Raw genomic sequence first — 12160 nt, forward strand, 5'->3', positions numbered from 1 at the left:
GAAACCTTCAGGAATCCAGTACAATTTAAAATAACAGTGATTTAGTTATACGTGCTCTACTCTGCTTCAGATTGTCTTTTGATGCAAACAACTTTAAATATTTGAAGGGATGCCATGTTAATGAGGGAACTAGCTTGTTCTCTGTTGCTTCAGAGACTAGGACACGGAGTAATGGATTTAAACTAAGAGAAAAACGATTCCACCTAAACATTAGGAAGAACTTTTTGACGGTGAGGGCGGTTTGACGGTGGGATGCACCCCCTCGGGGGGCAGGTGGAGTCCCCGTCTTTGGAGGTCTTTAAGCAGAGGTTGGATGACCATCTGTCGGGAGTGCTTTGATTGTGGGATCCTACATGGCAGGGGGCTGGACTGGATGGCCCTTGTGGTATCTTCCAACCTTGTGTGATTTTGTGATTTGTAAACAGTGCTTATTTCTTCGTTGCTTCCAGAAAAGAGGTGATGATTTTGAAACGGTGTCTTTCTGGCTGTCGAACACCTGCCGTTTCCTGCACTGTTTGAAGCAGTACAGCGGTGAAGAGGTAAGTTTTACCATTCCTCCTCTTGTCCATTCCTTCCCCTTTTCCTTTTCCTCTTCACGAATGCACCAGAGCTTCCTCTTCAAGTTTTCCCAGGAGCCAGGCTTGGTTGGGCTTGCATGCAAAAAAGGGGAACATTTTCCAGAGGCTGGGCTGGCATTCGGCGGCTGATCATTTCGCCTGCAGGAGTTGTCTTGTTGGCCTTTTAAAGATATTTTTCCTGGGTTCAGACACTTGGCCTGCTGTGAGCATAGATGGAAATATGCAACGGAGTGCATTGACGTTTGCATTTTGTCTCCCGCTCACTCAGGGATTTATGAAGCACAATACAACTCGCCAGAATGAACACTGCCTCACCAATTTCGACCTTGCTGAGTACAGACAAGTCCTGAGTGACTTAGCCATTCAGATCTACCAGCAGCTTGTCAGGGTGTTAGAAAATATTCTGCAGCCGATGATTGGTAAGACACCATGGGGAATAACATTTTTAAAAAACAGAAGCTGGGATTTTTCTTTTCTAATCTAGCTCCATGAATTATCTATTAATGTCATCTGGTCTTTACTTTCGTGTCTTTAACTTTCGTTGACAATTTCCACTCTAGTTAGCAGAAGAACATTTCTTTCTAAGACGAATGTGTGATGTATGTGTTTTTTCCTTAAACAGTCCTGTCAGATTTTGTTGGCTGACTTTTCCTTTACAAGGAGAGGTTAGAAAGGGTAGCGATACAACTTTTATTCTTTTGGGGGGCACTAAAAGAGGGGACCGTAGAATTCTAGCATCAGAGCTCACCACTATATCTCCAGAGTTTTTAACCCAGTTGTCTCATTTTTGCATTGAAGTTAGGATTTCTTAGCCATGTTAACAATGCTGTAAATCAGTTTCAGGAATGCTGGAGCATGAAACGATCCAAGGTGTGTCAGGGGTGAAGCCAACTGGCCTCCGAAAGAGGACCTCCAGCATTGCAGATGAAGGGACATACACGCTGGACTCTATCATCCGACAACTGAACACCTTCCACTCGATCATGTGTCAACACGGGATGGATCCAGAGCTGGTCAAGCAGGTAGTCAAGCAGATGTTCTACATCATCGGAGCGGTGACCCTCAACAACCTGCTCCTGCGGAAAGATATGTGTTCGTGGAGCAAAGGAATGCAGATAAGGTGAGGGTGTCTTCCCATGTCTTCAGTCCTCTCAGATATATGGCTTGGCATAGTTATGAATTCTGCATGAACCAGGTGCTTTCTTCATGTAAACTGTAATACTTACAAGAGTATTGGGCAAAGAGACAAGAAACCAAACTCTTTCACGCTTAATGAAAACGGTTTTAAAATATTCCCCCCCTCCCCAATTCACAGATACAATGTAAGTCAACTTGAAGAATGGCTGCGTGATAAAAATCTGATGACCAGTGGGGCTAAAGAAACTCTGGAGCCTCTCATTCAGGCCGCCCAGCTGTTGCAGGTGAAAAAGAAGACGGATGAAGACGCAGAGGCCATTTCCTCGATGTGCAATGCCTTAACTACCGCACAGGTAAACCCACCTTCCTTCCGTCGTTATTTGGGGGTGGGGGGAACGCTTTGCAGAGTTTGACTGCGCTGCTCGTATGTTTGCCACTAGGATTCTTATTGTTGGATTCGTGCCATTAGAAATAAGTTTGCAATGAGCTCTCGTCTGTATTTTTTCTTCTCAAGTGGAAAATAACGTTTGATATGCACAATACCCCGTTCCAAGTTTATTGAGCCCCTCTTATTGAGAATGGGACCCGATAGGGTGAGAGAAAAGATTGAAAAGCTCTTACAAGGGGATAATCCTTCAATCACCTCGCAGGTTGCGAAATTTTGTACGGCAGCAATGGAAATACGTCGCCATAGAGTAGTCTCTTAACCCAAATGGCAGATGTATCTCGGTTGTGGTTTTAAGTGATGTATGACTCGGACTGTAAATCTTTCTTTGCAAGATTATTTTAGTCCATGTTTTTTTTATTTTATCTGGCCAAGGGCCATAAATAAACGGTTGATTGATTGATTGAACATTTGATATGGCCAGTTTAATTATTGGTTGCTATATTACTGGCCTGCTAGATGGGTGCTGTCCCAAAGACAAGAGGACTGCTTAGGTAGAAAGGTGCTAGTTACGGAACAAATTGTCTTACTGTGCTTCATGCCTAATTCTGGGCCTCAGCTTCTGGAAGACATAGGGTTGACAGGTCCCTCTTCACCACCTGTGGGAGGTTTTTGGGGCAGAGCCTGAGGAGAGCGGGATTTGGGGAAGGGAGGGATTTCCATGCCATAGAGTCCAGTTGCCAAAGCAGCCATATTCTCCAGGTGAACTGATCTCTACTGGATGGAGATCAGTTGTAATAGCAGGAGATCTCCAGTTACCACCTGGAGGTTGGCAACCTTAGGAAAATATGTTCTACCTTGCAAATGATGAGCAGGTTCCATATAACAGAATCAAAGTGCTTGAGAAGTTCCAAGCACTCTGGTTTGTTTTTCTTGAACTTGCTGAAATACAATACGTACAACGCTGTTGTAGATTGGTATTCATTAGTTCCCTGTTCATCACCCATGTTAACTAGGCCTCTTCTCATCTCTGTTCTTTTTCTTTTGTTTTGTTTTCCTTTTCTTGCCTTAACTTTTTCTTTCCTGTTATCTTTTCTTCTGTCTGTTTGGGAAATGGTTTGGGCCAAGATGCTTAGCCGGACTAAGGCTGGAGCAGGGTCATCAGCGGAACATCGTTTTAAAGGGTTTACTTGTTAAAATTAATTGTGTCTATTTGAAACTCTTCTTTTGCTTTGCTCTTTGTAACAATACAGGTCTTGAAGTTGTTGACAGATAAATTGGCGCGTGTACGGGGGGGAGCATTTTAACCAGGACGAATGGGGACACCGTATTTTAAAATGTGCATGGTTAATTGCAAGGACCTAAGAAATCTGCAGCAGAAGGAAAGAAGTTTGTGTTTTTTCTTACAGATTGTCAAAGTTTTGAATTTGTATACTCCAGTTAATGAGTTTGAAGAAAGAGTGACGGTGTCTTTTATCCGGACGATAAAGGTAAGCCTGTTTTGCCAGCTCCCCTTTACTACATTTTTAGTTTGTCATAAAGGACAAGAGCAGGCGGGCTCCTCTGAGGACTGGTAATACACTGACTCTTTCAGGGCGTAAGTGAAGTGTTCCTCCAATTTTAAATCAGGGAAAAAACATTCCTGCGCTGAAAGAAAGTGGAAAAGTCTAGTTTACCAGAACATATGGCAAGGTTTTTTGTGTGTGTGGAATATATTCATTCACGTACAGTTTGCAATGACAGGAAATAGATGACACAAATTTTTTTTGTACACTGATGTGGTTATAAATGATATCTATGATTTTAAGGGCTATATTTCATGAACAACATTTTCATAAACGTTTTTTTGATCTCAAGGGAGATGCTAATGTAACCCATTCTTATTTTTGCAGATGTACATGCGAGACAGGAAAGACTCTCCTCAGCTGTTAATGGACGCCAAGCATATTTTCCCCGTTACTTTCCCGTTTAACCCATCGTCTCTCGCATTAGAAACAATCCAGATTCCAGCAAGTTTGGGTCTAGGATTTCTCTCTCGTGTCTGAATCAAGTGTACACTTAGTTATATGAGTTTTCTGCCTGTAATTTCAAATAATGAAAATTAGGATTCTGGGAAACCATGGGGTGGGGGGGGGATTTAATACTGTAGATGTCCTAAACCTCATAGCAGGTAGAAAAAGCTGCCAGATTGTCTTATAGCTGAAGGCTGATGGAAATGTATACATTTGTATAAATCATCATTCACATACTGAGGCCTATATAAAGTTTTCGGAGTTAAACCTTTTTTTTAGTTCAGATCAAAGGCTTTTTTTTCTCTGCTGGTCGTAAGATGGCCCATATTTGAATCCGGAGGTGGAGACAGTCTATGACCCAGCAGATGTAGAGATTATTCCTTTCTTCTGAGATCAGAACTGGACGGTTCTGTGGCTACTGAGCGCGAGGAGTCCAATGATTATTCTTGGGAGTTACCCGAGGAGGCAGTTTTCCAGTTTAGGAAGATTGAGGGCCAGTCCCCCCCCTTGCGGATTCAGAGCGTACCCCCACTGTGTTCGAAGCAGCCCCCGCTGCATGTACGCACGGTGGAATAGGGGGGAAAGCTGCCAGCGTGGATGGCTTCGTTGTACTCTCTCACTCCGTGATGTGACTCTTAGCTCAAGAGGTCATTTTAACATTCAGTTGTCACTAAGTCATGCGCGATCTGATCATAGGACCGGGAAGGACAGAGAAGATAGTGTAAGATTTTAGTGAATTTATATAATGGTTTTAGTGAAGCATATAAGCATTTAGGGGGTGTCTCCTCTATGAGATGTTAGAGACTGGAAAGTATAATGTACACTGGCAATAGAGGAACACAATTCATGAGGCATTTGGCCCGCACAAGTCCCTTTCAAGTAAACAGGTGTACAGTTACACTGCTGAGAAATCACCACACACTTCTGGGCAGAATGCAACATGGAAATTTGTAGTAGATTGCACCCCAAGAGGTCATCTGTCAAACAGCTTCCCTATTTATGTCACTGTGACATAAATTATGAAATATTTTAAAAGACTTTTGGCTTACTATGTGGTATGACATAGCTGTGCATTAGTTAGGACTATTTCAAAACAATATCAAAGTGCTGCTGTGTGCCGTGTTCTTTTAAATGTATGATACTAATAACCTTTAGGCAAGAGAAAAAGTTTTAAAAAATCAAGAAAACAACTTTTAAGTCTGGTCTTTCAACAAGGTTTACGCAAGTGACAAGGAATATCACCAGTAGTAGGAAACGGTAGCTAAGCACAAATTACAAACTGAAAGCTGTGTTAAAAATGTGTTTACTAAAGTATTCAAGTCTTTGAGTTCAATGAACAAAACCCAATCATGTAATGTTTTAGTATTTATTTATTATGATGGTGTTTGTCAGTTTTTCACCTGTGTTTTTTGTTTAATTTCCAGTGGCAATGGCAAGTGTGTGTTTGAAGTAATACTATTCAACTGGGGTGGGGGGAACATGGTATACTCGTAGATCCCTAGAAGGAGGAGGAATTCTCCCCCCCCCAAAAAAAATCCCTTAAATATCTCGCTACATATTTAATGTTTAAAATAGAAAGCAAATCTGATGTGTGGATACACTTCTTAAATAATATCCCGCTTCTCTGGATATCTCACTGGATGTGACCAGAACAAAGAGAATGCTTGATGCAAAAGATAATTTGCGAGGATCTCACACGTTCCATCAGTTTTGCCTCAGCATGGAGCTGATATTTCAAAATGCCGGTTGAGCCTTAAGGCACAGTGTTTTCCAGCCCTCGTTTTCTTTCTTTTAAATGTGATCGGCTATGATCCAGATACAGATAGCAAGAATTACATATTTTGAAATTTGCCGTGTGCAATATTTTAATGTATTATAGTGACTGTTCTGTATATTTATTTTAAACATCTTTGCGCTGCACGGGCCTATTGTTACACTGTTCTGGTACTGGACACAATTTCCCCGCAAATCCTTGGAAACGATATTACTGCTGTTTGAGAAGACCAGGATGTTCCGGGCTTTGCACAAGATAAATGTGCAATTTGTACGGGGGTACTGATAAAGTAAATAAAGCGAGCTTCAATTTTGTTAGTACTGTTCTTTAAATGAAAATCGAGGTGGGGTGTGGAGGCGAACGCCTTCATGAATAGCTGCTTTAAAACAAATCGGTCGCCTACATTAAAGCGTTATTGTTTAAACTATTTTTCTTATTTATAGTAAACGAAAAGGTCTTTACTTGAATATCCTTATATCTGGCACGAAGTCTATAAAATGACTTTCAACAAAGCGTTCTGCTTTGAGAACTTCCTTAAGGTGGTCTGTCCAAAAAAACAAAAACAAAAAAACTGCATCCTCTGTGGAACTGGCCAGGTAGATAGATGCCTTAATGCCAAGATGCATTGAGCAAAGGAAGAAGATGTGGACATAGGAGCCCGGAATAACCCGGGCCTCAGCTGATCGTGGCTTACTTAATTATAGTGAAATGCTTTAACTTTTTACACTTTCTCTGGCTTCCTAGCATATCACGATCTGTGATCTCAAGTAATAATTATTAAGGCAGAAGCATTTCAAAAATTAAAACCCAACTCTAAAAAAAACTATTAAAAAAACCCTCCACAATCTACTGTATTTTACTGCCGTTCCCATTGGTCCTCTCCACCTTAGAGGAAGAATTTTATTCTAAGAAACTTAATTCCTCAGCGATTCTTTAAGTATGCTTTTTTTTTCAGTTTACCTGTAAAAAACCTTACTGTACCTTGTTTACTTACAAAAGTAGTCGATGATTGTAGGCATTATCCTTATATTCAGTTTTACCAATGTTTCCTTCTGTCACATTAACATTCTGTGCTGCTTGACATGTTTTAAAGGAAAATATTTCTAAGATGAACTAGTATTTTGTAACGCATCGAATACTTTACATAACAGTGTTACATGCACTTTTCAGAAACTATTTTTAATTTTAGCGCACAGAATAAAACATACACTTTAGTGTTTCAAGGTTAGAGTCCTTAAACCCAAAATGATTCTGTTTTTGCTTATTTTTTTCCTTTAAAGCATGGCTGTGCTTTTAATGTGGAAATATCTTTTTTTATTTTGTTGATTTGATATCGAAGCTGCTCTCTAGTGCTAGAAACATGAGTGCTCTTTGGAATGGTACGTACCTGAAGTATTGCACAAATATTACCTCATTCGGTTTCCGGGGGGGTTTTCTCTTCCAATGACGAATTTATAGTTCTCAGTAACGTAATCATGTCCAGATTTTAGCCAAACACTTCTCAAGCTTCAGTCTGGGATAGACCCTAGTGCTTAAACATTCTGCTTTGTTAATTATTAACTGATCAGGTATGTAATCCTGTGCCCCAATGAAACATATCTGCATGTAGCTGTGTTACAAAGACCACACACTGGGTTCTTCACAAGTAAGGAAAAATGTACTAATGCGACATGTTTACCTGGATGCTGCTGTTGCATGATAGAACTGCTGTTATGAGTGCATTGTCCGCCACAGAATCCCACTACGGTCATTACCAAAGGGGATCCTTTGTGGAGTGGATTTGCACATGTCTTTGTGCGTACAGGATCTTGTCCATGTGGAAGCAGGGGCAGTGGCAATGGATTGCAGTCTGTCTTCCAGATAGGAAGCAAGAATGTAAATCTGTGTGACAGATTTTGACCCTGAGCTTTTTGTTCCTGCAACCAGGAAGATTTTTTTTAAAAAAAAATGAAGGATCATCTCTGGTTCAGTGCCAATATGTGTTCTTGTCCCCTTGATTTCACTGAGGCTGCTTGGGATACTGGATTTTTGTTTGTTAAGTTGTTCCATATCTCAAATCCACCAGCACTGGAAAGGTTGAAGGTTGCTCTTGTTTAGCATTTACAGCTGGACACACATTTCAATACCACATAGAAATGCTTTGAAAATTACTGTTTTTAAACCTGTAATTCTTTTTTGAAACAAAGCTGTTGACAATAGGTTGTCACTAGATATTGCCACCGTGCTTAGATAGGAAACCAAAACGGTGTATCAGAACGATATAAGCTCGGAATTGTCATGGTATCTGACATCTTTGCTTAGTAAACGTATGCTTCATAAACACTGTATCTTAGCTGTCACTGAAATGTCCAAATAAAAATACAACTGTTAAGTCTCTTCTGGTGTCATTCTGTGAGAATAAATTATTTCTGAAGTAAAAACATTATAAGAACCCTGGTGGAATAGAGCAACAATGGCCCATCCGGTCCAGCACCCTTTCCCCAGCGACCAAGAAAATGCCAAGGAAGGGGTTTAAAAGCAACGTACACAGATCAAAATCTTCCCGTGTTTTCCTTGTGCACCCTGCAGTGGTATTCAGAGGAAATCTACCTCTCGAAGCTTTGCTTTGCCCTTTGGGCACTTTCACACAGCCCAAATAATGCACTTTCAATGCATTTTGAAGGTGGATTTTACTGTGTGAACTGGCAAAGGCCATTTGTGCATGGGAGGATTTGCCTTGGATTTGCCGCTCTCTAGAAGCACATTTTCCCCATCCGGATTCTCAAAGCTAAAAAATAAGCCCCCCCCCCCCCTTCTGCCCTTTCCATTGCTTTTTTGTATTTTGGAAACCATGATCTGACCCTGGAAACAGTACCTTCCATGTCCTACATTAGTTGGTATTTTTTCTTCACTGCATACACATGTTGAGCAGGTAAAAGATGTGACGGTTACTAGACTGAGTTTCTTATAATCTTAGGGGGATTAAAGGGAGTAACAGAGAAGGAGAGGGTGCTGAAAGGCTAGAATATAACTTCCACGTGCAAAGGCTGTGTATGTCAGAATGCCTCTCGATTGGAGTTCATAGCAGGGGCAGCGGCACCCTTTGTGCAATGCTTGTTGGTTTCTCAAAAACATCAGGTTAGCCACTAGAAAATGTAGTGCTGAACTAGATGGGTGTCGAGGCCATAGTTCGCCCGGGGCACCAAAAAAACCTTGGCCAGCACTGGATGGGTCATCACGCAAGGTCAATCTGGACTTGTGGGTCACCATACCAAAAAGTAGAAAAGGGCAAGAGTCCAGTCGCACCTTAAAGACTAACAATATTTTCTGGCAGGGTATGAGCTTTCATGAGCCACAGCTCACTTCTTCACCTGAAGAAGTGAGCTGTGGCTCACGAAAGCTCACCCCCTGCCAGAAAACATTGTTGTTAGTCTTTTAAGGTGCGACTGGACTCTTGCCCTTTTCTACTCCTGCAGACAGACTAACACGGCGACCCACTGGGAATTAAAGACAGATGGATTCACATTCGAGCTGTATCTGAAGGAGGGAGCTGTGGCTCACGAAAGCTCACCCCCTGCCAGGAAATATACTCTTGCCCTTTTCTACTACTGCAGGCAGACTAACACGGCTACCCACTGTGAATTACCATACCAAAAAGGTTGGGAACCGCTGGTCTACGTCAATACAAATGCCTCCCCCCTCCTCCCCTCCCAACTCCCCCCTACCCCTCCCCTCCCCCCTGCTCTCCCCCTCCCCCTCCCCCTCTTTCCTCCCCTCCCCCGTTCTTTCCTCCCCTCCCCCCGCCTCCTCCTCCTCCCCCCTCTTTCCTCCCCCCTCTTTCCTCCCCTCGCCTCCTCCTCCTCCCCCCCTCTTTCCTCCCCTCCCCCCGCCTCCTCCTCCTCCTCCCCCCCTCCCCGCCGCCGCCGCCGCCGCCTCCGCCTCGCGAGGCGCGCCTTGTGCGGAAGGCCAAGAGAAGGCAAAACAAACAAACGTGGCGCTCTAGGCCGCTCCGCCTCGCTGGGGCGGGGAGAAGGAAGGGCCGCCTCGCTGGCCCGGCCTCCGGGCCCGCCTCCTCCTCCTCCCTCTCCCTCTCCCCTCAGCCGGCTTCTCTTTCCCCCGTCAGGGAAGGCAGGCAGGCCGGCAGGCAGGCAGGGGGCCTCCTTCCTTCCCTCCCTCCGCACAGACCCCCCCCCCCACACACACACGCTTCCCTCCCCCGATGGCGCTGGTCGAGCTCTACACTCAGGTAAACCGAGCGGGCCGGCTGAGGGGGGGCCGCCGCTGGGGGGCGCGGCTAGGCGAGGCCGGGGCCTCGAGCGAGGGAGGGAGGCCCCTCTGCGGGCGGCTGTGGGGGGGGGGGGGGAAGGAAATGACACGGCAAGGTAGACTTCCTCTGGCTATGGGAGATCCACCGATTTAGCGGAGGCAGCAAGGTAGACTTCCCCTGACTATGGGAGCTCCACCGATTTGGTGAGGCAGCAAGGATAGACTTCCCCTGACTATGGGAGCTCCACCGATTTAGCTGAGGCAGCAAGGATAGACTTCCCCTGACTATGGGAGCTCCAGCAATTTAACTGAGGCAGCAAGGTAGACTTCCCCTGACTATGGGAGATCCACCGATTTAGCTGAGGCAGCAAGGTAGACTTCCCCTGACTATGGGAGCTCCACTGATTTAGCGGAGGCAGCAAGGTAGACTTCCCCTGACTATGGGAGATCCACCGATTTAGCAATTTGTAACAATCTCTTTTCCTTTCCGTCAGTGTATTAGGACAGCCAGGGAATAGCTTGTTGCTGGGCAGGATATCTCTTGTGTGTCTGTGTGCTAGTAACTGGGGCCAGAGTCACGGAGGGTTACAGGGAACCATCACAAGAACTGGATGAAACTGTTACCAAACTGCCGCCTCTCTGTAATACAATCAGATATGCCCTAAATGTTGATGGGCTGTCATATCTTGAATTTGGATAAATATCCCTTGCTCGGTATGATCAGGACTCAGAGATTTCTGCCCATTAGGGCCTCTGGATCACAGCTGCTCCAAATAAATAGCTGTTTCTTGAAACAATGGTCTGGGGTCTCCCCCCCCCCGAACCCCCGTTTACCGCAACATAACTGTGCTTATTTGTCTGTTTGACACATTTCAAAAACACATTTCACAGGTTCGTGTGTGTGTGTCCAGTCACGCGAGCGTGCCTGCGTGGCAGGGAGGTTCCTTCCCCTCGAGGAAAAAGGCTCTTCCCGCCATATGGAGCTGGGACGGGTAGTGAAAACCAGAGCCGGGCTTGGCCTCCCCCTGTCAGGAGGGGGGTGGGGGTCTGGAGCAGCAAAAAACAAACAAACAAACAAAAAAGAGCCCCGGGGCATCTGAAAGGCTGGAACAGAATTTGTCCCTGCATAAAATTCACAGCTGGGTCACTCACTCTTGGAAAGGAGGCAGTTAAGGGGAGGCGTGGTAAGAGGTCTGTAAAATTATGCATGGGTAACATGCCAATAATGGCATGTGCAACCCATTTCATGTGTAACCCATGCCAATATTGTTATGTTTGACCCATTGCATGTGAAACCCATGCCAATATTGGCATGTGCGACCCATTGCATGTGTAACCCATGCTAATATTGGCATGTGCGACCCATTGCATGTGAAACCCATGCTAATATTGGCATGTGCGACCCATTGCATGTGAAACCCATGCCAATATTGGCATGTTGCAACCCATTGCATGTGAAACCCATGCCAATATTGGCATGTGCGACCCATTGCATGTGAAACCCATGCCAATATTGGCATGTGCGACCCATTGCATGTGAAACCCATGGCAATATTGGCATGTGCAACCCATTGCATGTGTGACCAATGGCAATATTGGCATGAGTGACCCATGGCATGTGTATGGAGAGAGTGGACAGGGAGAAGCTTTTCTCCCTCTCCTAATACTAGAACCGCGGGGGTCATCTGCTGAAGCTGAAGGGTGACGGATTCAAAACGGATGAAAGTAAGTATTTCTTCGCACAGCAGCATAGTTAAATGGTGGAACTCCCTGCCCCAGGATGTGATGATGGCCAATATTAGCATGGGATACACATGGTACAGAGAGAGTGGACAGGGAGAAGCTTTTCTCCCTCATAATGCCAGAACGCGGGGTCATCCACTAAAGCTGGAGGGCGAGAGATTCAAAACAGATAAAAGGAAGTGTTTCTTCTCATAACAGCATAGTTAAATTGTGGAACTCCCTGCCTCAGGATGTGGTGATGGCTGCCAACTTGGAAGGCTTTAAGAGAGAAGTGTTCATGGAGGAG

At 44.5% G+C, this 12160-nt stretch overlaps 1 protein-coding gene across 1 annotated transcript in view; it reads left to right on the forward strand.

Annotated features, from left to right (window-relative positions):
* The window catches only part of MYO5A (myosin VA), a 98711-nt gene extending 94551 nt beyond the window's left edge, over positions 1 to 4160 (forward strand). Inside the window, exons 36-41 of the mRNA XM_056865934.1 lie at positions 450 to 539; positions 847 to 997; positions 1416 to 1698; positions 1894 to 2068; positions 3510 to 3590; positions 3993 to 4160. Coding sequence (XP_056721912.1) covers positions 450 to 539; positions 847 to 997; positions 1416 to 1698; positions 1894 to 2068; positions 3510 to 3590; positions 3993 to 4145 — 933 coding nt within the window. The 3' untranslated portion in view covers positions 4146 to 4160. The remainder of the gene's footprint in view (positions 1 to 449; positions 540 to 846; positions 998 to 1415; positions 1699 to 1893; positions 2069 to 3509; positions 3591 to 3992) is intronic.
* The last annotated feature ends 8000 nt before the right edge of the window (positions 4161 to 12160 follow it).

The sequence above is a fragment of the Euleptes europaea genome, chromosome 20 (genome assembly GCF_029931775.1).
Source record: "Euleptes europaea isolate rEulEur1 chromosome 20, rEulEur1.hap1, whole genome shotgun sequence".
NCBI classification, from domain to species: domain Eukaryota; kingdom Metazoa; phylum Chordata; class Lepidosauria; order Squamata; family Sphaerodactylidae; genus Euleptes; species Euleptes europaea.